Raw genomic sequence first — 26,969 nt, forward strand, 5'->3', positions numbered from 1 at the left:
CATCTGCTCACGGTATGCCTGATCAGGAGTTGAGTCAAACATGAGACCATAGTACTTGGCTTTACGAATGCTTCTCAGTAAACTCTGGCAAACAGTGCACGCCATCATGTGGATGAATTCATTCTGGACACCCAGTGAAAGGTAAGACATGGATCCAGGATGACTTTCGGAATGAGTGAGGTGTTCTTTTATGACAGGGTCAAAGATGGCCAGTAGTTTCAGTAAGCCAAGGAAATTTCCCACATTGGAGTCATCATCTAGCTGAAGTGACTCCCTGTGTCCTCGCAAAGCCAGGTTCTGAGTCACAAGGAATTTTATGCAGTGAAGGATTCTTGTCAAGATATCACGCCACTTCTGCTTTTCCTTCTCAATCTGTGGCTGAAATACTGCATCAATAACTCCGCTGTTTCCAGCTAAATTTCTTTCCATTTCTTTCCACTGTGTGAAGCATTCCCAATGATTCTTGGCATTTTCATGAACATTAATCCTTTCAGGTGCTTTCCGCTGGTTGAATCCACTTTCCTGCTCCAATGAGGATTGATGGTCTGACCGGGAATAGAGAAGACAACAGATACAAAATGCAGACTTTTTAGAAGGGGAATAGACCAGCCATGACCGAGTCACTTCTTCACCACGACCATTTCCCAATTTCCTTTTGAACCAAGTTTTGTTAATTGAGCGGTTATTTGTTGGTAGGAAAGGCCCCTCACTGTTCTGGAAATACTTCGAACCCAGCCTTATTATTTCTGTTCTCAACGCGTCAGGCAGGATTGCTTTTCCAGAATCCTTGTTGAACTTCAGAAGTCTAATGTCATGCTGTTCAATCACTTCTGGTATGACAGTTTGAGGCTCTTTGACACCATCCAGTTCACTAGGTTCAGTGTCATCAGGTAAAATCTCGTCAACAAACTCAACATCACCACCACCATCATCGTCTTCCCCTCCTGTCATGTCCGCGTTCTCTGTGGCAGCCTCACTCTTAATCTCGTCATACTTGAATTTATCTGACTTGACTTCCTCCTCGGCTTGTGATGCATTTGTACTTGATCCACCTTTGGATTCTAACAAACTTGTAGCAGGTGCAGGCGACTCCATGGAACGTGTTGAACTACTTGTTCCGGGCTTTTCAAAGACGGGCATGAAGAACTTGCTCAACTTCTTGGCTTCCACTGCCTCCAACTTTCGTCTCTTCCGTCCTTCAGTTCCACTTTCCTTCTTCTTCATGAAGAAACATTTCATGGTCTTCTTACACAATGCTCTGAAATAAGGCCATCCTAGTGCTTCTCACCCATGATAATCAAAGACAGATCACACATCGGAAGAAAATTCTTTATTCACTATCCGAGGATGGCTTGTCAGTTTAATAGAAACTGCTCAGTGGTGCCCTCCTTCAAGTGGCGCCCAGGGCACGTGCCATACCTGCCATACCTTAGATATGCCACTGTGGAGTACCAATAACCATGATACAATGCATGAAAATGAGCCAATCTTTTGGAAGGAGGAGAGGAGAGAAAGGGAAAATCAATGGGAAAAAAGCAAAACAAAATATAAATTTTCTTATCGAGAGAAGCATTGAAAATGAGGTATGACAAATGGGCAAAGCAAGAGCTACAATGGAGTAGTATGATTAAACGTTTTTACTGAGTCATGTTAGTAATGGTACACTGTGGCAATTTATAGTAATGGAGCAACAAACCGGGCCTGCTGAGATGAAAAGACGTGCACTTGAAAGCCCGTGCCCAAAAGAGAGTGTTACTCACACACTGGAGGCCCAATCAATTCACTGCACAATCGTTTGGTTGCATGCGCCTCGCCACATTCTTGCAATTGATCTAATACGGCACATGAGGTACTTATAAGAATAAATGACTTCATTCTTGTGCAGTCCATTAATCCAACATTTGTAACTAGTTGTAAGGAGAAACTATTTCACTGTTGTATATGGGAGCACTGTTGGAAGATGGTAGAAAATTAATACAAGCATTAGAAGTATGGTAAATTCTTGTGGTAAGTAATCTGTTGTCTGTGAGTGTTCTGGCCAGAATTTCAGTCTGAAACCAATGGAAATTCAATCAGAATCAGAATCAGGTTTAATATCATTGGCATATGTTGTGAAATTTGTTGTTTTGTGGCAGCAGTACATGGCAACACATAATAATAAAAAAAATTACAATAACAAGTATATATTAAAAATAAATTTAAGTAAATAGGAATGGATAAGTTGTTCTTTTGAGTAAATGCAAATATGAAAAGCTTGCTGGAAATATGGAAAAACTACACTGGAATGGTGTAAAATTATACCATAGCATACAGATCTATGAAAGGTTAACACTTCTGCCTATAATTCCACTCATGGCTCTTTTGAGCTGAGGTACAAAATAATATAAACAGATATATGCCTTTGGTAAAATAGCTGAGAAAAGGCATTCAGACAGATGCCTGAGGCACTTTCAAATACTAGAGGGCATAGCTTTAAGATGAGAGGGGGAAAGTTTAAAGGAGATTTATGTGGTAAAGATTTTACACAGAGAGTGGTATGTGCCTGGAATGCATTGCTGCTGGAGGTAGTAGAAGCAGATACAATGGTAGCGTTTGAGGCTCATGAACAGCAGGGAATTGAAGGATATGGACTAGGTGCAGGCGGATATGCAGTTTAAATTGGCTTCATGGTCACCACAGACATCATGGGCAAAAGAGCTGTTCCTCACCTATCTGTTCTATGTTCATTTGTTAAGCTGGCATCCTGCATTCGAGCTAAAGACTTTAGAATGAAGACCTTTCAATAGCAGCTTTGCTATTAACAAGTTCATATAATGCACAATTACTTTGTTCCTCCTTGCAGGTATTTAAGCAAATGGAAAAATAAAGCAGTCTACTTCCTACCAACTTAGACAGTGGCTTGCTCAGTAGTTTCATGTAGTTCTGCATTCACCAACTGAAGCTTAGTTAAAGTTTTTTAAAACTGCAGATGCTAGAAATCCAAAATAATAAAAAAAAACAAATGCTGGGAACATTCAAAAGGTCAGGTGACATGTGAGGGAAGAGGAACAGCTTTAATGTTTTAGGCCCAAGACACTTTGTGAGGCTAACTCTTCAGTGTTCTAATTTGCTTAGAGATATCTCTTGTGAAGACTGGGAATGATTAAAAGTGCTATACAAATTGCAAGTCTGCGAGAGCTAAAATAATCAGTGATGGCATTATATTCAGTTGGGCAGAGTGCTGAGGAGAGGAGAGGTATCATAGCACATCGCTGCTCACCACCACGAACATCAAGCCTGAATATGATATAACATTTCCTCCTTAGGGTGATCTAATTGGAACAAATCAAATAGCTGTACGTTGTAACCAGATGGACTGAACTACTTACATATAGTGAAGTTATTCCTGTACAGACAGTACCTTAATAATTAAAATCTTGCAGAACATCTGAAGGTTGGGTATAATTCCATGTAAAATAGTACTAAATTAAAAAGAAATCCACATGATTTTTAAAGAGGTTATTCTCTTACTAATGTAAAGCACTCTTAAAAACTGACAAATATGGTATGTGAGGTATCTCTCCAAAAAGACCCTCAGTGGCAATGAAGTTCTAGTTGTTTTGAGTTAGTGCGTTTCACTGATGAGTGAATCATTGTGTTAGTGTTAACGTTTAGTTTCACAGTTCTCTGCAAATCTAGCTGAAGACTCTGGCAAATCCCAAATGTGAAATGATTCATTCAGCAAAGAGGCGATTTCACAAATAGCAAAGATCAAAGGCAGCGCATGGCTCAATCCCTGACCATGCCTCAGGCGGGAACTTGTTTTGGTAAAACATGTGTCGGCGTGAAGAAGAAAGATAAGGTCAGACTCTGCCACTGTAAGACTCAACTTCAGAGACAATGCTGAAACATACCCCCAGCCACTAACTATTTTTTTCAACGTTACATTGGCATTCATGTCGTGCAATTTAGTTATTGTAGAATTCACAGGACAGTGCCATGATAAAGTAGATTAATTGGCTGTTGGTACAATGGCAATGCATATGTTACAATCAGATGGTAGGTAGAAAAATGGATTGTGCTGGAAAAAAGCGTGCAATTAACTAAGCACAAGAGATTCTACAGATGCTGGAAATCTTGAGCAACACACAGTGCTGGAGAAAATTAACAAATCCCTCCCCTCTCTCCCACCCACTCACTTTCTCTCTTACCTGGTTTCACCCATCACCTGCCAGGTTTGTACTCCTCCCCCTCCTCCACCTTCTTATTCTGTCTTCTGCACCCTTCCTTTCCTGTCCCAATGAAGGGTGACAGCCTAGAGCATTGACTATTTATTCCCCTTCATAGATGCTGCCTGACTTGCTGAGTTCCTCCAGCATTTTGTGGTGATTAACTAGGCCTGTTTAATTTGATGCTGAATGCATTTAGAACTTGTGTTCCCACCTCGTTGTTATGACCGGCCATGGTGGTACCTATCTTAAAGTAACTCCAGAGGTGCAGTATCAGTTATAAAGTAGCTGGTGGCAATCAAAACCATGGAGACACAAGAGGCTGCAGGGGCCAGAATCTGGAGCAACAAACAATCTGTATCAGGGATTTGACCTGACATGTCAACAACTTCCTCCCTCCCTCAGATGCTGCTCAACCTGTTGAGTTCATCCAGCAGATTGCTTGTACCTCTTGAAAAGACATTTCTGCATCCCCTAAAGGGGAAGGGCCTGTGGCCTGAAAATGAAGATGCAATTCACTCCCGATATTTGGGCAACTTGGTGGAAGTCATGTTGAATAAGGGAAGAAAGAAGGACCTCCAACTTTTGTGGTGATTACCTAAGTCTGTTTAACTTGATGCATAATTCTTTTAACTTGGTTGAGTTGTTTAACTTGAGTTTATAGTGCTGGGTCACATCATCAGATATTCCAGGGGTCAAAACCGAAGTCCAAAATCTGAAGGTAGATCAGAAGCCCAGCCAAAGTCAGAAGCCTGGAGATTGGAGGCCTGGAGGTCTGTCCTGGAATTGGAGGCCTGGAGGCCTGTCCTGGAATTGGAGGCCTGGAGGTCTGTCCCGGAATTGGAGGACTGTCTGCGTATGTGCATGGTTGGGAGGGAGGAAAGGAGCTTGGTTTGTTGTTGTATTTCATAAACACTATGTCACTCTGTGACATAGATGCACATTACTGTATCTACTAAATGTCTACCCAGATTAACAAAACTTTAACACTCACGGATATTGCTGTTTCAAGGTTGGAGATGGATATGGGTATCTTTCCACTGTATGCTTCAAATCAAATCAAAATTAACCCACACAGGAAATGACGTAAAAAAAGCTTACAGTATGGTGCAAAAGTGTTAGGCACCCTGGCTATATATACTGTATATGTGCCGAAGACTTACACAGTACCGTACAAGGTGAAAGCATCTCGTTTATAACGTCTTCCCTTACTCTTGGGCTCCCATCTACGTTTAGGTCCCAGCTGTTACACAAGAAGAGAGTGAAGAAGGCAGATCCCATTATTTGATCTGGTGCTCACCAAATGTCATCAAGGGGGTAAGGTGGGGGGCGCTCTACACATGGTGAGTGAATGGCTACAGGTGGTCTGCAGTCAGAAAAGAGTTAAGGTTAGCTTGGGTACAGTTCCACACAGGACAAGATTGCACATGTTCTAGGGGACTAGGTGAAGCCTCTCTCCATCTTGTTGTTTGGAGCTCACTTACGTTAAATTAGATGATTCAGAATAGACCCAGAACCTCAAAACACTGCATTAATGAAGCATGTTGGGACTTTTCCATCCATCTTCAATCAGGACCACCAGTTGAATGATCCATCTCAGCCTCCTACTACGGCTGCAATGTCACAGAAGTTAGTCTTCAGTCAATCTGATTCACTCCATGTGACATCAAGAAATGGGTGAGGATATTCCATGTAAGAAAGACAATGGGAGTATGCAATTGCCGAGCTTCAGTGACAAAGATCAGTACTCAACTGTGCTAAAGGACAGCAGTGTACGAATCAGCAAATTTGAGGCATTATAATGGGAGCAATATAACAATCATCGGGGACTTTAATCTCCAATACACAGACTGGGCGAATCAGAATAGCAGTAACAGTGTGGAGGATGAATTCATGGAGCTACAAGAGCTTAGTATATCGAACAACTAACAAGGGAACATGCTATTTTAGATCTAGAATTGTGTAATGCATTAATCATTTTGTAGTTAAGATGCCATTAGGAATGACAGAATTTAAAATGAAGATTTAAAGTGACTTAGTTCAACGCAAAATCAGGGTCTTAAATCTAAACGAGGCAAATCATTGGGAAACTAGATTGAAAGTAAGCAAGCAACAATAAAACTTGGTGTACAGGAAATATATATCCCTTCAAGGCACGCACAAGAAAAAACAGGAAATGTGGTCCAGCAATACCTAACAAGAGATGTTAAAGATATTATTGATCAAAGAAACATGAGCAGTAAGCCTGAGGATTCGGAACATTTCAGAATTCAGCAAATTCAGAAAGCAATGTAAAATATGAAAGTAATCTTGCAAGAAACATAAAAACATTTTACAATTTTAATCAAGAGAAAATCTGCAGATGCTGGAAATCTGAGCAACACACACAAAATGCAGGAGGAACTCAGCAGGCCAGGCAGCATCTATGGAAAAGAGTAACTGTTGACCTTTCGAGACCCTTCAGCAGGACATGATGTAATTTAAAATCCTCCATTGATATAAAAGAAGAAAAAGGTAAGCATAAGTTAATGCAAAAATGAGAAGACCAAGAGAGGAAAAAATATATAGCTGAACAAGGAAATGACAGAAAAGTTAAACAAGTATTTTTCACCTTCATGAAGCAAAACATTGAAGGCCTCCTGGAAATAGTAGGGAGAATTAGATGTAGGGTGAATGAGGAATGGTAAGAAAATAGCATTAAAGAAATTAATGGGACTGAAGGCCAATAAATCCCTTGGCCTAAAGTCTTCCATCTCAATGTTTTGAAAGACGGTGGCATTGGAGGTAGTAAAGATTGCCATCTCCCAGAATTTCCGAGTGCCTAGAATGGTTTCCACAGATCAAAAGACAGAATAGTTCTCACGGATAAACAGGTAGCAAGTATAATCCTATTATTTAACAAACACTGAGGGCAGACTGTAGGCTTCAGATAGTTGATAGGTGACCACCAGATAAGTAAGGGGAGTGAGCAGTCAGTACAGGGTTTCCCTGTGGCTATTCCCCTCAGCAACAGTATACCTCTTTGGGGACTGCTAGGGGATGACATATCAGGGCACAGCAGCAGCATCAAAGCCAAAGGCACTGCGGCCAGCTCTGAGACTGTTTTCTGACGACTCTGCCATAGCTGGATGATCAGCAAGGGAGATGAGGTGGAATACAGGGCTACGGTGGGAAACTTTGTCACATGGTGCGAGCAGAATCATCTGCAGCTTAATGTGAAAAAGATTAAGGAGCTGGTGGTGGACCTGAGGAGGGCTAAGGCACCGGTGACGCGTTTCCATCCAAGGGGTCAGTGTGGACATGGTGGAGGATTACAAATACCTGGGGATACGAATTGACAATAAACTGGACTGGTCAAAGAACACTGAGGCTGTCTACAAGAAGGGTTAAAGCTGTCTCTACTTCCTGAGGTCCTTTAACATCTGCTGGACGATGCTGAGGATGTTCTACGAGTCTGTGGTGGCCAGTGCTATCATGTTTGCTGTTGTGTGCTGGGGCAGCAGGCTGAGGGTAGCAGACACCAACAGAATCAACAAACTCATTCATAAGGCCAGTGATGTTGTGGGGGTGGAACTGGACTCTCTGACAGTGGTGTCTGAAAAGAGGATGCTGTCCAAGTTGCATGCCATCTTGGACAATGACTCCCATCCACTCCATAATGTACTGGTTAGGCACAGGAGTACATTCAACCAGAGACTCATTCCACCGAGATGCAACATTGAGCGTCATAGGAAGTCATTCCTGCCTGTGGCCATCAAACTTTACAACTCTTCCCTCAGAGTGTCAGGCACCCTGAGCCAATAGGCTGGTCCTGGACTTATTTCCACTTGGCATAATTTACTTATTATTATTTAATTATTCATGGTTTTATATTGCTATATTTCTTCACTATTCTTGGTTGGTGCGACTGTAACGAAACCCAATTTCCCTCGGGATCAATAAAGTATGTCTATCTATCTGTCTGTCTGTCTGACTCAGTTTGGAAGGGTAATGTCAGGCAGAGCAATAGTAACAGGAGATTTGACATTTAGGGTCATGGCCAGGAGATTCTGTGACCATCGTAAGAGATGCCAGGATGGTGTAATGCCCAGGTGCTAGGGTCCAGGATGTCGCAGGGTGGCTGCTGTAGATTTACAAGAGAGAAGGTGACCAGCTCGATGCTGTGGTGCACACCTGTAGAAAGGGGGAAGAGAACCTGTGTAGTGAGTAAAGGGAGTTAGGGAAGAGGCAGAAGAGCAGGACGCGCAAGGTAATAAACTCTGGATTACTCCCAATACCACCTGCCTGTTAGGGCAGGCATAGTACAGATGAATGAGTGGCTGAGGCAGTGGTGTAGGGGTCAGGGTTTCAGATCTCTGGATCATTGTGATCTCTTTTGTGGAAGGTGTGACCTGTACAAAAAGGACAGGTTGAACCAGAGGAGGACCAATATCCTTCAGGCAAGTTTGCTGATGATATATTTAATGTCTCTCTGGAATGCTCCATTATCCTTCCAGTGTTCAAGGTGGAAACTATCATTCCAGTGACAAAGAAGGCGACAGTAACCTGCCAGAATGACTGTCGTCTGGGGGCATTAACATTAACTATTATGAGATGGTTTGAGCGGCTGATCATGAAGCCATATAAAACCTTTTTCCCAGCGACATTGAACCCTTTCCAGTTGGCTTACCACTCAAAGTGATCCACTGACGATGCCCTCTACCCTGTCCTACCCCACGTGGAAAATGGGGTCTCATACACCAGACAGCTGTTCATAGACTTCTGTTCGGCATTCATCATCATCATACTCCAGAAACTGGAAGGAAACTGTCTTCGCTGGGTTCAAACACCTCCCTCTGCAACTGGATACTGGATACAGGACCACAGTCAGTCAGTGTGGGCAGCAACGTTTCTCATCCCATTACGCTGAGCACTGGCGCTCCCCAAGGCTGTGTGCGCAGCCCACCGCTGTTCACACCGCTGATGCATGACTGTGTCAAAGGATCCACCTCAAACCATGTCATCGTTTGTGGATGGCACAACAGTGGTTGGCCTTATCAAGAACGAAGACGAGACAGAGGAAAGAGAGGAAGTGGAGTGGCTGGTGGACTGGTGTGAGAAGAACAACCTAAGCCTGAAAGTGGAGAAGACAAAGTGAATCACTGTGGACTTCAAGAGGGAGCAGACGAATTATCGCACTCTGCGAATACATGGCTCCTCCGTAGAGAGAGTTAAGTGCATCAAGTTTCTGGGAGTTCACATCACGGATGATCTCACCTGGTCACTTAATATCAAATCCCTGAACAAGAAGGCACAGCAGTGCCTCCACTTCCTAACACGACTGAGGCAAGCAAGGCTCCCCCCATCATCTCAACTGCATTTTACAAGAGCACCATTGAGAGCATCCTGACAAGCTGCATCGCCATCTGGTATCAGAGCAGCCGAGCATCAGACTGGAAGAGTTATAAAGGACTGTGAGAACAGCTGAGAGGATCATAGGGGTCTCCTTACCATCCATCAGAGACATTATCAGGAATACTGCATAATCAGAACTCTTAGTATTATTCAGGATCCCACCCAACCATCCAGCATCCTCTTTGAGTTTCTACCATCAGGCAGCAGACAACGGTGCATAAAAACAAGAACGCTCAGAATGGGAAACAGTTTCTTCCCCCAGGCCATTGGGCTTCTGAACTCAAAGTGTCACTGGTTGATCTGTTCCAGTACAATATTTAATGCTAATGCACTTTAGTTCGTTATTTATGTGTGGTTCATCTGTAGATTTTACCCTCACCTTCATAAGTAGTCGTGTGTTATGTGTACTACTGTGCTTTATGCCCTGGCTCAGAGAAACGTCTCGTTTCTATACATTATATGGTTATATACATTATATGCATGTATGTAGATAAATGACAATAAACGACTTGACTTCCTAGAGCTGTTGAGGAGGGTTTAAGCTAATTTGGTAGGGGAATGGGAACTGGAGTGACAGGGTTAAGGTCATGACGGTTGTTATACAAGTCAATGCACTCTGCGGTGAGATGTGAGGAAGGGCAGGTAGATGATAGGGCAAAATTACAGTCAGTGGGATACATTGAAGTATAATCTGAAGGCAAAATCAAAAACGGTGATGAAAACAGGGCCGAAGATGTTCAATTTGAATGTACTTAGTATACAAAATAAAGTCAATGATCTTGTAGCACTGTTAGAGATCGGCAGGTATGACGTTGTGGGCATCACGCCATGGCTGAAAGAAGATCATAACTGGGAGTTTAACATCCAAGGATAAACACTGCATTGAAAGTACAGGCAGGCACACAGAGGGGGTGGGGTGGCTCCATTGGTAAAAAATCAAATCAAATCCTTAAAAAGAGGTGCCATAGCACCAGAGGATGTAGAATCCTTGTGGGTAGAGTTAAGAAACTGCAAGGTTAAAAAGGCGCTGATGGGAGTTACAGTATATTCAGGCCTCTGAACACTAGACATGATGTAGGATATAAATTAGAACAGGAAATAGAAAAGATGTTTAATAAAGGCAATGTTATGATAGTCATAGTGGATTTCTATATGCAGGTCGATTAGGAAAATCAAAAAGACAGAATTTGTGGAATGCCTATGAGATTTTTTAGAGCAGATCTAGCTGAGCCTGCTAGGGCAAAGGCAATTCTAGATTGGGTGTTGTGTAATAAACCAGATTTAATAGGGAGCCTAAGGTGAAGGAATCCTTAGGAGGTAGCAATCACAATATGAGAAAATTCACCTGCAGTTTGAGAGGGAGAAGATAAAGTCTGCCGTATTAGTATTACAGTGGGATAAATGGAATTACAGAGGCATAGGAAAGAAGCTGGCCACAGTTCCACAGAAGGGGACACTATCAGGGATATCGGCAGAACAGTGTCTGGGGGTATTAGGAAGTCACGGGATAGATATAACCCAAAGTAGAAGAAGCATTCTAAAGGGAGGATGAGGAAACTGGCTGATAAGGGGAAGTCAAAGACAACATAAAAGCAAAAGGAAGCACATAAAATATAGCAAAAAATAGAGGGAAGTTTGGGAAGTAGTGGGAGGATTGGGAAGCTTTTAAAAACCAACAGAAGGCAACTAAAAAAAGCCATAAGGAGAGAAAAGAAATATGAAGATGAGCTAGGTAAGTCGATACCAAAAGTTTTTTTCAGATACATACAGAGTAAAAGAGAGCTGAGAGTAGATATCAGACTGCTGGAAAATGATGTGGGAGAACAAAGAAATGGCAGATGAACATGTACTTTGCGTCAGACACTAGAAGGCACCAGTAGAATGCAAGACACACAAGAGTGTCACAGGGCAGAAGTGCGTGTACTGTAGTTATTATTACTAAGGAGAAGGTGCTTGGGAAGCTGAAAGATCTGAAGGCAGGTAAGTCACCTGGACCAGATGAACTACACACCTGGGTTCTGAAAGAGACAGCTGGAGAGATTACGGAGCCATTAGTAATGATCTTTCAGGAATTGCTAGATCCTGGAATGGTTCCAGAGGAATGGAAAATTGCAAATGTCACTCCACTCTTTAAGAAGTTCGGTGGTGGGGGGGGGAAGAGGAAGCAGAACAAAGGAAACTGTAGGCAGGTTAGCCTGACCACAGTGGTTAAGAAGATGTGGGAGAGTCCATTATTAAGGATGAGGTTTCGGGCACTTGGAGGAACATGATAAAGTTGGCCAAACTCAGCATGGTTTCCTCAAGGGGAAATCTTGCTTGACAAAACTGTTGAAACTCTTTGAGGAAATAAAAGACAGAATAAACAAAGGAGAGTCAGTAGATGTTATTTACTAGGATTTTCAGGAGGCCTTTGACAACCTGCTGCACATGAGGCTGCTTAACAAGGTAAGAGCCCACAGTATTACAAGAAAAAACACTCGGGTGGACTGAAGGTTGGCTGATTGATAGGAGATAAAGAGTGGGAATAAAGGGGGGTCTATTATGATTGGCTGCCAGTGATTAATGGTGTTTCACACAGGTTGATATTGGGACTGCTTCTTTTCACATTAGGCAGTACCGTGTTGAAGTCTTAGGCACATATGTGTGTGTATATATGGGTGCCTAAGTCTTTTCCACAGTACTGTAGTAATTTTATATATTGCACTGTACTGCTGCAAAAATAAAAAAAACAAGTTCGGCAGAGGGGGAGAATGGGCAAAGAATCAGCAGATGGAATACATTGTCAGGAAGTGTATGGTCATGCACTTCGGTAGAAGGAATAAAAGCATAGGCAATTTTCTAAACAGGGAGCAAATTCAAATATCAGAGGTGCAAAAGGACTTGGAAATCCTTGCGCAGGGTTTCCTAAAGGTTGACTTGCAGGTTGAGTCGCTGGTAAGGAAGGCAAATCCAATATTAGCATTCATTTCGAGAGGACTAGAATATAAGAGCAAGGATGTAATGCTGAAGCTTTACAAGGCATAATCAGAAATCAGATCACACTTGGGAGTATCATGAGCAGTTTTCGGCCTCTTGTCTAAGAAAAGATGTGCTAGCATTGGAAAGGGTCCAGAGGAAATTTACGAGAATGATGTTGGGAATGAAAGGGTTAACATATGAGGACTGTTTGATGGCTCTGGGATTGTACTCACTGGAATTTAGAAGACTGGGGGGTGGTGTTCATTGAAATCTATTGAATACTGAAAGGCTTAGACAGAGTGGATGTGGAGAGTATGTTTCCTGTGGTGGGTGAATCTAGGACCAGAGGGCACAGCCACAGAATAGAGGGACATCCATTTAAAACAGAGATGAGAGGAATTTCTTTAGCCAGTGGGTGGTGAATACGTGGATTTCATTGCCACTTACAACTGTGGAGGCTAAGTCACTGAGAATATTTAAAGCGGAGGTTAATAGATTTGTGATTAGTCAGTGCGTCAAAGGGAGAAAGCAGGAGAATAGGGTTGATGGAGATAGTTAATTGGCCATGTTGGAATAGCAGAGTAGACTCGATAGGCCAAATGGTCTAATTCTGCTCCTATGTCTTATAGTCTAAAGGGGAAAGGAAACTGGAAATATACAATGGTAACAAGGCATTTAGAAAATAATATAATTAATGATCAGAGTTAAAATGGACTAAAAGAAAGAAAGAAAAACATATTTAGCAGATCTGGGCACTTTTTGTTGAGATTATGCTCACAAAATAAGGAAGTTTCTAAGTGGCTTTGGTCAGCAGTTCCTCATCAGGGTCATAACCAAATTCTCCAGGCTTACAGACCTTATATGGGCTTGAAAGTTTGAATATATTAAGGAAGCTAGCCAATCACAGGATGATCAAAACAAGGCAGCTGTTCAGAGTTGCTGAACACTTCAAGTGGAAGATCTTGCGGTTACATACCAACTGATTGTTAATGGAATAGAAGACAACTTCATGGTGAAAGGAGAATGAACATTTCTGAATAATCGGGGGTGTGATGATACATTCTGTGCAATGGTTTCCAGCCTGTGTCAGTGGAATAGCAGTCAGAGCTGCAAACTATTAATCATTTTAACTGCCTGCTTTGGTAGGCAGGTTAATACAATTGCATGCCTTCAAAAACAAAGCAGTTGTCTCCTGTATAGCCTTGGAAAAAAGCATGGACATAAATGTTAAAAGCAATTCTTGCTTTTACACACAGTTATACAGAATATCTAGGCTGCAATCGGCAAGACTGGACAATGTATAATCCTACTGAAAAGTGGCTTTTCATTGAAATTTTAGTTAATCCAATGGATTTTTCTGTGAAAGCTGCATAATGGACAGCCACAATAAAAAGCAGAATTAAAGGGTGCCGTGGTAGCGTGGTTTGTGCAACATCATTACAGCTCGAGGCGTTGGAGTCCGGAAATCAATTCCAGCAACATTTGTAAGGTGTCTGTTCGCACTCCCTGTGGAATGTGTGGGTTTCCTCCGGGTGCTCCAGTTTCCTCCCACAGGCCAAAGATGTACTGGTTAGTAGGTTAATTGGTCACTGTAAACCGTCCTGTGATTATACTAGGGTTAAATCAGCAGCAGGGGTGGGGGGAGGTTTGCTGGGTGGAGCTGCTCAAAGGGCTGGAAGGGCCTATTCCGTGCTGTATCTCCATCAATCAATAAAAAAAAATCTTTAAACTCGTTTCTCAACCAACCAACGTCCAGACAGAAACCAAATATGTCAGTCTAGATTTGGGGCTTTCCCCTCTCCCTTTCCCTTCTCTACCAGAGACAGTGAGAGGTAGCTTTCTGTGATAAACTTCTGTAGCTTCGGACAGGGTTGAGGAGATGATCTGATGATAAGTACTTTGCCACAGCCATTCTTTCTTACGTGATTTTGTTAAAAGAGCTGTATTGCTTAAAAAAGATGAGAGATTACTGGTAACAGTGAAATTTCAGCCTTTTGGGATGGCACTTTTTTTAATCATATTGGTGACCTCTATATAACCATGTACTGATACTGTGGACATGGACATGGACCACCACAAGCTCAAGCAAGCCATAAATCACCAAGGTCCTCTTTACTCAGCTGGAGGGACTTCATGAATTTGTTCCAGTTTGCAAAAACCCATTCCCTACATGTTAACTCTATAGGCAAAGGATCAATTTTCTTAACATGTTGTAACATTAGTGTCTCAGAATGTTTAGACTATCAGGTAAAACCTGTCTTGTCCTGGAGAGAAACATAGCCGTGAATGTCAAAAGCAATCCTTATTTTACAGCCAGCTGTAGAGAACATCAATTGATCCACCAGACAGCAGATGATCTTCTAAATTGCAAAATCATGTCGTACTACAAAATCACAGATACTTTTTCCTGTGATTTTCTGTACACAGCCATAGATGACAAGAAACGTGCAGATAAAGAACTTCAACTTTCAATAAATTACTCAATGCATGGAGGTCCAATGCAACATTCCAAGTACTATAGGCCCATGCAATGCGCAGGACAGGGTTGGATAATTACTGCGATTGCTTGGCTCTCAGTGACAAGTACCTTCATTTGACACCTGGATATATATATATATATATATATATATATATATATATATATATATATGTAGTTTTTATTCAGGGTTAGAGAGCAATGTTAATGGAATAAACATTCCAGGGCATGTTCTGAATGGAGCAGAAAACAATACAAAAAATGCAAGTGGTGAACATTGTTGTTGGAGTAAAAGAGAGTGGTAGAATCTGAGCGTAAGACAACTGGATATTAATTGGAATGAGAATTGGTTTATTATTGCTGCATGTATCAAGGTACAGTGAAAAACTTCAACATTTATTACACAGTGCGTTTGGATAGTACAAGGTAAAACAGTAAGATAATGCGGAATAAACAGTAACAGCTACAGGGAAAACGTAGTGCAGGTAAGGCTTACCTTGGAACTGGTTGACCGGTTGTACAGGATATGGATTCCTCTGCTGATCTTTGCACTGTGGGTGTGGTCTGGGCAGATGCCGTTGCATCTGTTCATGTTGTTGCTGTAGTTGCTGTTGCTAATGGGAGGAAAGCAAACCCATTGATTTTGAATAAACAATTGCAGTCAAAGCAGTCATTGCAACACCTCCTTAAATTTTTGAAAAGCTTTTTCCATCAACCCACTGAAAAAGTTACCTTGATTTTTATTCCCCCTTTTTGGCTTTCCCAAAATCATTTGCTTATTTAATCCAACTAAAGCAATAGGAAAACAGGAGAAAATAAATGTTAGATCATTGATGTAGGAAATTAACCTACAGCATTAAACTTAAGGTGAAATTTATTGAGAGATGACATTCCTATTGTATAACTTATCCACATTTGTTTAATGCAAGTGAGACCTCAATTAAACAAATGTGGAAGTTCCAGAGCTACGTCTTCAACTGGTAACCAATATTAACTCACCCCTTCAAAGGTCCTAGTTTGTAATGTTTACTGGTACTTTTAGTGAAGTTAACTTGAAGTAAATTGTATAAACTGCAGATGACTGCAGATGCTTTATAGGCCTGAAATTGATTAAAATTTTTCTCAAATATGCAATGTATCCAGAGATATGGTAGAAAGAATTGAAAGTGTCAATCCTCTCGGAGTGCTGCAGACCACTGAACTGATTTACATCTGAAGACTATGAGAATCACTGTGAAACTTGCAAACATTTTCTCTTCACAGCCTGAAAGTGCCTCAGAAACTGGTATAAAAGTACAACTGATGACTGAGCTCCATGCGTGAATTACAGCAGTGAGAACTGCGAGCTAATTGGCAAACAACCTCTCATTTGCCCATCTGCACCCAATATTCATGGACACTGCAGAGTTACGAGGAGCAGGAGCTCCATCCTAGGACATGATGGCAAAATGTAGCCCCTTCCTCATTGCCCAAGAAAACTGCTGAGAGTGGGCAAACCTAGTACTGAAAGTTCTCCATCAGCTAATCAGTGGTGTGATGCATGTCTAGAGCTGAATTTACAATGAACCCACAATTCTTCTTGAGCAGTGTCCAATCACCAATTATTTCCACTATTGCTCAAAAATTATTTGGGTGATTACATTGATAAATACACTAGATAAATACACTAAATACATTAGATCAAATGTATGTTTTGAGATCCACTTCATAACAATAGGGTGGACATTGACTATGCCTCCACTACAATACTGCAGCTGACTTCTCTTTCTAATGCGTTGACTGTAACCTTTATTTACTCCCTTGTCACCAGCATTCCTGAGCATTTCAAAGACACCACCAGCTTTTAGTGTTCCCTTCCATAAATATCAGCTTTTTCAAAACTTTTCCCATACCGATCTCACATTGTCCTATCCTTGTCCATCGTTCTTCTCGCCATTTTACATTATATTTAACATTTCTTCCACTTTTTTGCTTCCCTTCATGATTCTATGCCCCCATATTGGCAATCTACCCTAATCCTACAATCCATGGGTGCTAAGGCCTTTCTTTGCTCTGCCTTGAGGCCCCTCCATTGCTCAGGGTTGACCATCGATGTCGTGTCCCAGCTGTCTATATGATACGCAAGCCAGTGTTGTACGATATGGAGAGCAAGCTGTTGCCAATGTAGCAGGCTCCCTCTCTCCACACAGCTGATGAATCCAAAGGAATGTCTGAGACCGATACAGCTTGGTACCAGCAGCGTCACAGGAATTGCCAGTCAACGTCAGACTGCTTTAGAGACTCCAGCTTTGGATTTTTCTTGAGGTTTACTCCCGAAGCCTACCCCATGAGTGAGTATAACTGCAAGGCGGCCGAGGTTTGAAATCAGGGTTTTTCTTCTCCTAGATGAGCTGCCGATCATGGCTGATGAGTCCCAGCCCCCCAAAATTTGCTCCACCGTCAATAGCTGAAACTTCAGCTGCCCACCCTCTGTTCTAGAACAGCTCCTTGTTGTTAACCCCCTCGTGAAGCACCCAACTTTTTTTTTTAACAAAGGTTCAGTTCTCAGAACATTTCTCCCTTATTTCAGCAAATTTTTGTTTTGACTTTACAGGCATATAAAGCCAGTGAAGTGAACAGGCTCTTGTCACCTCAGTGATAAAAGCAATTTGAATTCATTTGGAGCACCTTTGCCACAGGAAAGCATCCCACGTACAACATGGAAATAAACTGCACTGTTATTAGGTTATTAATGTAAGCTGGTGAAAACTAAAGATTCCAAATACAGCTACAATAAATGACTAGAATATTGCCATTAGCCTGAGAACAGAAAATAGAACAACTGCCTCACCCTACTTGGTCAGGACAGTGCACTTACATTCCACCCGATTTGAACAACAATTCGGATTGAGGAAGAAAGAAAGAGATTCATTTGCAGCAATAAATTAGCTCTGGCCAGAATTTACAGCCTCTAGTCAGCTCAATCCCTTGCATTAACAGGACTTACTGCACCATCGAATCTCCACATCTGTGGTCTAAACAAACCATGCCACAACTTTAGCAAGACCTTTTCTGAATAGAGTGTGTTTTCTTTAAAAGCTGGTTTCCCCAACATGAAAGCATCAAATACTTTTGTTTACATATTCCATGCAGAATGAATGACTTTTAATCTTGGCAAGTTGGCTCCATCTGGAGACTATAAGTGGATCAAATAGTGAGGCAGCGTGAACAGGCTTGGTGTCATCAAAAGCAACATGCAGACAGGTGAGACGCGGTGAGAACTGATCATCCCTATCAAAAACAAGTGGAGCCCACACTTCTGACTGGGTTTGTTTTTCACAGCATAGTTCTGGATGTTAGGGTGCAGTATTAGAAAAGACCATACATGTAGATCAGGTGCCCTAGTTAGTTTTCACGTAAGATCAAAATAAATTTGAAAATCAAATGCTGAATGTTTGTATCCCTAAGTTTAGAACTTGTATTTTTACCCAATTGTGTCTTGGGTGGGAATTTTTGATATAATGACTTTGGAGCTCAGAGTCTGCTTTTTAAGCAAAAGCAAGAGCAAGCTCATGGACTGGATGGGTGTGGTGCTACAGGCCACATATCCACTGAACCCTCACCTTCGTGCCCATTCATCTCTCACCAAACTTGCATCCTGAGTGCTTGCAAAGTATCTGAAGCAGGCAGAATGCCTGAAGTACACACGGACAACACTGGTCACTAGACAGCTACCACTTTACAACTCTGCCTCAATCGCCCAAGGACACAGACAGCAGTGCGTTAATCTGGGAATGACCTCGGATATGTCCTTGTTCACATTGCTGACTATCACTAGTACTTCAGAGGTCATTTAAGATATGGAGGGGCAAGCCTATGCTTGGTGGTGGAAGGGTGGGGGGGGCACTTCAAAACAGTGAGTGGTTTGTAGAAAAGTGCAAATGATGATGTTTCAGTATTTGGGTCAGGATCACTGGACCCGGTGTCCTTTTGTTTCTTAATATACTGAAAAAAGTCAAGGAAAGAGCCAACTTTTAAGAGGAGATTTGTGTGACAGGTAATGAAATAGCTGAACAGCAAGTGCCAGCCAAGTCCCAGAACTGTATTATATCAGAGAACGGGGAAGAAATCAATTGATTTGAAAGTTGAGAGCACAGATGCAGCTCTCTATCCTGGTCACATTCAGTGCTCCCGCAAAGTATCGAGCACCAAGGCTCATAAACTGCTACAATGTGCTAACCACTTTATATTAGTTAGGTTCACGATGCAGCTAGCGGGCATGGAAGTGACACCAGTAAAAGCTTGAGAGATGCCCACCTACAGTATGACTTTCATTTGGTTCAAACCTTGGCCTGTGCTATTTGGCGGGTGCACCCTTGCACCCCTGGCCTTAGCTGGGCAGGGAGGTAGCACCTCTACTGAACAGGCCAGCAATGTCCTTTCTGGGGCAGCTCGCTCACTTTTAGGCCCCCTGGACACTCAGCTCTCACCGCAAGTAGCTATTTGCATACGACAGCGGCTACACCTCGGCGCAATGCTGCTTTGAAAGCAGGGTAAACCAGGTGAGGGTATGCCTGTCCTAGCATGCAAAGTCATCTCTGGTGGAGTGGGCAGATGAGATCTGCAGTGAGATCCAATGGCTAGGAAGGTGGTACTGCAGCGCTCTGTGGAGAACGAAGGGTATGACAAGGGAGAGAAGACATCATGGTTATCTACTGCAACCAAGGAAGACTCCAGTTTGTGATGCTTGTTCGTACCACAAGACCTGGACTTCTGAGTCGAGAGAGTGGAACTTCACCAGTGCAATAGGTTTTCCACTTCAAAAACTCTCCTGTACAAGTTTCCCATCATTGTTGGGTATGCTGGATATCTACCATGTATTTTATGTATATGTAATATATGTATACCAATCCAGGCGCATGATTTTATCCAGTGACCTCTGCTGGTAAATTAAATGTGAGGTTAGCTGAGAGTTGCTACTATCCTCCTTGAGTGGACTTGGACTTGGACTTGTTAGATGCCTTGGTCTCCATGTGGAGATCTGCCCGAGCACTGTATCTACAGACCTGCACAAGTCCTGGCTTCATAGCGAGGAGGAAGGCAAAAAAGGTCAGACTTCAGGGATGAAAGAAAAAGAGATTTTAAATCCTTAGCTAGAAAAGAGTAAATGAGGGGACTACAGGACTTCTTAAGTACTGAGACAGGTCATATGTGATATTTTTCCTTGGTTCTAATACAGTCCCAATTAATGTGCAACAGGAGCTAAAACTTGGACATTTACGGTGTTTATGTTCTAAGTGTTGAAGCTGCCATTTAAAGTACTGAGGCGAGAATTGCAGAAACAGTAAAACACATTGTGATTAGGTTCAGGCCTACAGAACTGGATTACAGCCCAGGATAAGTGGGTGGACACATGAGGGGAAGGGATTCCATTGCAGCTGAGAATCACAAAACCAAGGGAACTGAACATCAAAGACCAATAAGAAGTAACACAAAACCAGAGAAGGACAAGCATATCACTTCGGTACTGTACCTGAGATGAGGGAGAAATGAGATAGTTGGACTGCTGTCTGAGGAGAAACTATGTTGACTGGGTTTGTATATGCCTACTGTATAGAATCAGATGTAACATAATTGAAACTAATAAAATTCCTACAAAGCTGGACAGACCGGATAAGAGGAAGATTTTCCCTTGGCTAGTGTGTTGATAACAAGGAGTCACAGCCTCAGGATATAGGGTTAGACAATGACAATTAAGATGAAAAATTTCTTCACCTGGAGGGTGATGAATCGGTGGAATTAGCTAAGTCACTGAACACAGTTAAGGACGTAATTACATTTCTCGTTGCAAAAGCTATTGAGATGTTGGAAGAACATTAATATGGTATTGAGATAAGAAATAACCATGATTGTACTGAGTGTCAGTACAGGCTCAAAGGGCTGAATGGCTTAGTCCTGTTCCTATATTTTTTAAGTTGTTATGAAATGGAGACGAAAAAAGAAGAGAAATTTAAAAAAAAGTTACATGTACTCAGATAGGGCACCTGTGACACTGATCGTAATGAGAATATAATGAAATCAGGGCAAATTCACAAGGGTCTCCTCCAATTAGACTAGCTTTGGATTTAGTAGGGGAACTTTGAGGTACGAGAGGGATCCTGGTCGCAGTCGCTATCTATAATAAATATTTACCTGCTCTGCCAGAAACTGCTGCTGTCTTTGCTCCCTGAATAACTGCTGCTTCTGCTGCTCCATCATGTGAATCTGATGCATTCTCTGTCTCTCCTGCTCCATCAACTGTTTCATCATGACAGCCTGCTGCTGGTTTCCAAGGTAACCAGGGCCTCCAGGGTTACCAGTCATGGAGCTGGGCACTGGGGCCCCAGTGCCAGGACCTGGGACAGGGGGCTGGATGGATCCTGCCGGCCGAGAAGATCCCACTGGATTCTGATCCTGTGCAGAGAGAAGGACTGACTTAATGCTCAAAAACATACAAGATATAACAACAGCCACAAACAGGATACTATCTGTAAAATGAACAGATCAGCAATAACCTCATCCCAACAATTCATGCTTTGCTTCTGAAATGTTAACAAGAGTGTTATGCTTCATAACTCCAAAACTAGTTGGAAGAAAAACATGGGAGAGCTGGGGTTAACTCATGGACTTCATTTTTACTTTAAGCAGGGCACGCACTGATGAAATGGTAACGTCATGATGTTTGCAATTTATTTATTTTAACACATAACCCATAATGAATTATTTAAACAAACAAAGAATGCTTTATCAAACTACACAATTGCAATATTACTCAAATCTTATTGAAATATTAAATACACAATGCTCCTCCCTGCTTAGCTACAAACTCCAACTCAATATAGAATGCATCTCAACTTGCATATAATATCCATAACATAGTTAATTTAAAATTTCCCCATTCACGCGTAAAGATTTAATCGGTGTGGAGTCTTTCCTACTCTTGTGGGATAATGTCTTTCCTGACAAGGGGATCACTCTGCTTAGCATGTGGAACTTGTGGCCGTGAAACAATCTCAGATTCTGGGGCCTCTGCGTGTTGGTTGTAGGAATCGACTCTGGGACTGCAGAAGGTGTTTCTGACAGCTCTGGACACCTATCTTCTCTAACAATTGACTCTGCTCTCACAAACTGGTCAATGTGTCATCTCCAGATGACGTAAGATGGACTCTCCACTGTGTCGAAGAGTGGCCCATTTCTGTCCTTAATCTTCCCAAGTACCCACTCTTGGTCACCTCTATAGCACTTCACCTGGACTGCTTGTCCAAGAGTGAGACATTGAACCTTCTTGTTTGAGTAGTTTTTTGTCTCAGCTGTTTGTCCTGCACACTCCTGAGATTGGGTACGAGGAGACCCAAGCATGAATGCAAGTGATGGGCCAGGAACAGTATAGCTGGTGAGTTGTTTGTTGTGGAGGGTGCTGCTCTGTGATACGCAAGGTGCAAATTGGCCTAATTCTGATTCAGTGTCAGTAGTGTTTTAATGAAATTGCTCACAAAGCATTATTTAGACTCTAAACAAACCTTTTCGCCAAGCTATTCGTAGCTGGGTTGCTCAGAGCAAGTGTAATATGTCTTATTCCATTCACTTCTAGGAATGACTGAAACTCATCTACAACAAACTGTGGTCCAATGTCACTGATTAACTATTCTGGAACACCAGTCCTTGAGAAGAGCCTTTTCAACACGTCAACAATGTGTAAAGCTGTAGTGAAGACAATTTGGGAACATTTCTGACCATTTTGTAGCTGCATCCACTACTACCGGGAAATTTGTGCCCATGAATGGTCCCGCAGAGTCCACATGAATTCTCTGCCAGGGCAAAGTAGGCCATCCCCAAAAAATGCACGGCAAGCTGCTCAATCTGCTGATCTATGCCAGACCACCAGACTAAACTTCAAGCCAACGCTTTCATTTTGACCCTAAGATTCATGTAGAGCCTCCAACACTTTGCCTCTCAGCTTGGATGTTACAACAACCCTCAATCCCCACATAAGACAATCTCTGTCAAGGGCAAGTTCATCCCAGCACTCAAAGAAATGGGGAGACTGGAGTTTCTGCTGCACATTCCAACCACTTTGTGTGGCCATGTAGAACTGATAGAGAGTGGTGTCTTTTCTGCTTTCCCTGAGGATCATCTCTGCCGTAGTAGGGAGTCTTTCAATTTGCATTAGGGAGAATATGTCCAGAAGAGTGTCTTCTTTTGTAAATATTTCAGTTATCTAATTTTCCAGAGGTAAACAAGAACAATCCATCAGCATTTCCATGATGTTGTCACATTGCCTTGTCCACTTTCCTGATCTATAGGAACGTGTTCCAGGGGTAGAGCACAGTAGCCAGGTTTGACAGGAACCGTTATAGCAACTGACAAATTCCAAAAAGGACTGCAACTGTGATGTATCGTTTACTTTGGGGCATCTACCACTGCTTGAATTTTCTCAGCACACTTGTGTAGTTCATGTGTGTTAATGGTGTGATCACAGTAAGTGATGCTTGGTTTAAAGAATCCACACTTGTTGCATCATGCTCTGAGCCCATGATCTTCTAATCTTTTTAACACTGTCTTGAGATTTTGGAAATGCTCCTTGTCATCCCTACTGGTAATAATGTTGTTCTCCAGGTAACATTGAATACCTGGGCAGCCTTGCAGCATCTGGTTCATAGCTTTCTACCAGAGTGCAGGTGCAGATGCTACCCCAAAAATAAGTCTATAATACCAACAAAGCCCTTTTTGAGTGTTTATGGTGAGAAGCACTTTGGATTATTTTTCCACTTCCATCACTGGGTAGGCCTTAGCTAAGTCTACTTTGATGAAGTGTTTTCCTCCAGAAACACTTACAAAGATAACCTCTATCCTGGGCAGAGGGTATTGATTTACTTTCAGTACTGGGTTGATGGTTAACTTCAAAACACCACAGTTCCTGACAGACCCATTCTTCTTGGCTATTGGAACCACTGGCATTACCCATGGGCTCCACTCAACCTTGGAAAGAATTCCTTCAGCCTCCATGTGATCCAGCTCACTGGCTGCTTTATCACAGGAACCGGATGGGCTTTGTAAAATCTGAGTGTGCCATTTTCATTTAACACAATTTTACACTTGATATGTTTGAGTTTTCTGGTGACATCTTTGAGAACCACTGTGGCCTCATCCAGTACCTTTCTTAATTCACTTTCAGTTGACTTTATTGTAGGGGACGTGACATGTAAATAATGGCTGGATAACCAATCAAGTTGTAGTTGTATCAGCCAATCACACCCCTAGAATGCTGGTCCATCTTTTATTTAACCACATATAAGCCTAATGTGGCTTGTTTGTTCTGTATTTCACTGTTACGAATGTAATTCCCATAGGAGTTCTCTCTTCTCCAGTATAAGTTCTTAGTCACATATCTGGAAGCTTTAGTTCAGTATCTTGGAATTACCATTTAGACTCATTTTTGTGGAATGACTGAAACAGCTGAGCCAATATCCAATTCCATTTTAACTAATTTGCCATTCACTTCTGGTGTAAGCCATATTGCTTATCTGTCATTAGTGTTCACATTGTAAATTTCAGGGTTACCAGTCCTATGTCATTTTTGATCAACAGCATGAAGATTGGTGTACTTTTTGAAACTGCAACATGTCTTTTTATCTTTTTCTCTTCCCTGTGAAGTCCATTTATTTTGTCTACCTGATGTGCTGTTTGTATGTGTCCTGCTTTGTTGTAATTTCTACAAGTTTCAACTTCCCTGCCACAATGGTAACATAGTTTGTTCAGCCAGGCCGGTTTCGATTTAGAGACTGCAATTTTGTTCACGCTCATTTTCATTCCTGACTGCAACACAAATGTGCCTCTGTCTTCTGTTTCCATTGATACAGCAATTTCAACTGTTCTTTTAAAGGTAAGTTGTGCTTCAGTTAGGAACCATTTTTGAAAGCTTTCTTTTAAGATTTCACAAACTAAATGGTCTCTCAGTGTATCATTAATTCCATTACTGAACTGACAACGATTCAAACAATTTCTTCAATTCAGCCATGTACATGGAAATGAACTCTCCTCATTTTGATTCCACTTATAAAACCTAAAACATTCTGCTTTCAACATTGATTTTGGTTCTAAATGTTCCTGTATTACTTTTACAGTATTAGCAAAACTCATTTCGGCTGGTTTGCTTGGAGCAGTTAAACTTCTAAGCAAACTATATCCCTTTAAACCCAAAACACTCAGCAAAACTGCCACTCACTTTTCATTGGTTATTTAATTTGCTTCAAAATACTGGTTGATTTGCTCAGTATACAATATCCAGTTATCTCCTTTGCAAGTGAACACATCTATCTTTCCAATGTAGCCAGCCATTTCTGCTTTTTTTTAAAAAAATATGATTATTATCACACAGTACTCACTATTTAAGAACCTATGAATTCAACCATTTTCTGCATTTTTTTTAGCTTGACTATCTTCTCTCCCGCCCCCCCCCCTTTGAAGAGACATGAGCTGTACAGCTTTATTTTTTAACTTGAACATCTCCACTGCGCTTTTTTTTAAACTCAAATGCCTCGCTGCACTTCCACAGACAGGTAGTTGTCTTGGGTTCATTTTAAAAATACCCCATCACCTCCTCTACGTTTAGTAACTCCAAAACTAATCAGAAGAGAAACACGGGAGAGCCAGGGATAAATTATGTATTTTGATTTTACTTTAAATGAGGCACGCATTAAGAACTGGTAGCGTCATGACATTTGCAATTCATTTATTTTTCCATATTACCCATAATGAATTATTTGAACAAACAAAGAACATTTAATCAAACAATATATTTACAATATTATTCAAATGTTACTAAATATTATATACACAACAGGATAGCCTGATCCCAAGACCTCATGAAACGGGGCTATTCAGCTTGTTATAAAGAGGTAAGTATTTATTTTCTTATAATATCTTCCCATCCAGTCTGACTCAAGTGAAGAAATCAAGTGAGAGGATTGTGATTGAGAAGCGGGAGTCCAGATTATATGAACTATAGCTTATTTGCAAAGTGAAGCAACCAGTAGCCACTGTCCAGCCAGATTAAGCTATATAACATGGCTCACATGAGAGCATATACTTCATCAGTGTATACTATAAAACCCAGGGGATTTGCAGCTATAGCTTTATTTCAGATTTTAAACAACCAGTGGCTTTCCTGTACTTCACATAAGGCATTATGCAGCTGCATTCTCAACTGAAGATTAATTTTGCCTGGCTTTGTTACAGTAAAATGTTATGTCTCTCCTGCCACTAGTATAATACCACCAATCGCCAAGCAGGTCTGTAGTATACCACAGTCTTACTGGCTTGTTTATTACACTTACACATTAAGACATTATTTAGTAAACTGAAAGGCTGACATTCTAAGAGTCACAGCATTAAAAAAAACATACACAGCTAAAAGAATGGTTCTTTATCAGAAGAAAGCAGGCACTTGTTTCAAAGGATAATTACAACCTTCAGTTTTGATAATTGTATGCATGAATTTACAAAGGCAGTATCTCAAATATTAATATTTACATACATCACAAAGCAGCTAGTAATACGATATATTTTTAACATTCTAAGGGCTACAGATCAGTTGGAGGAAGAAGTATTTTTTTAAAAAATTGATTTATTTTTACATTTATTTCAGCACTCTTAATTTTCTCATATTAGGCTTCTTCTGAGACTGCTGGTTCATAATCAAATGAACAGCTCAGGTCCATGGAGACAGAAAAAAAAGCCCTACTGTACTGTGCCCAGGTGTCAATGCTTTGAGAGCCCAAGCAGTAATAAGTGGCAGGCTATTTGACTCTGTGCATGCTCAGGTGATTTTATTCTGGAGATGTGCACATCATTAGCAAGGCTGCTCTTATTGCTTACTCCTTAATTGCTCGAGAAACTGGTGCTGGAGGGTTCTA

At 41.5% G+C, this 26,969-nt stretch overlaps 1 protein-coding gene across 2 annotated transcripts in view; it reads right to left on the reverse strand.

Moving 5' to 3' along the window:
* Positions 1-26,969, reverse strand: part of maml3 (mastermind-like transcriptional coactivator 3) — a 493,444-nt gene that overhangs the window by 12,609 nt on the left and 453,866 nt on the right. For both annotated transcript variants that reach the window (XM_073042730.1, XM_073042729.1), the window contains exons 3-4: positions 21,208-21,468; positions 15,533-15,650 (exon numbers count right to left, since the gene is read on the reverse strand). In XM_073042730.1, the coding sequence (XP_072898831.1) occupies positions 15,533-15,650; positions 21,208-21,468 (379 nt within the window). The remainder of the gene's footprint in view (positions 1-15,532; positions 15,651-21,207; positions 21,469-26,969) is intronic.

This window comes from Hemitrygon akajei, chromosome 4, assembly GCF_048418815.1.
Source record: "Hemitrygon akajei chromosome 4, sHemAka1.3, whole genome shotgun sequence".
Taxonomy (NCBI): Eukaryota; Metazoa; Chordata; class Chondrichthyes; order Myliobatiformes; family Dasyatidae; genus Hemitrygon; species Hemitrygon akajei.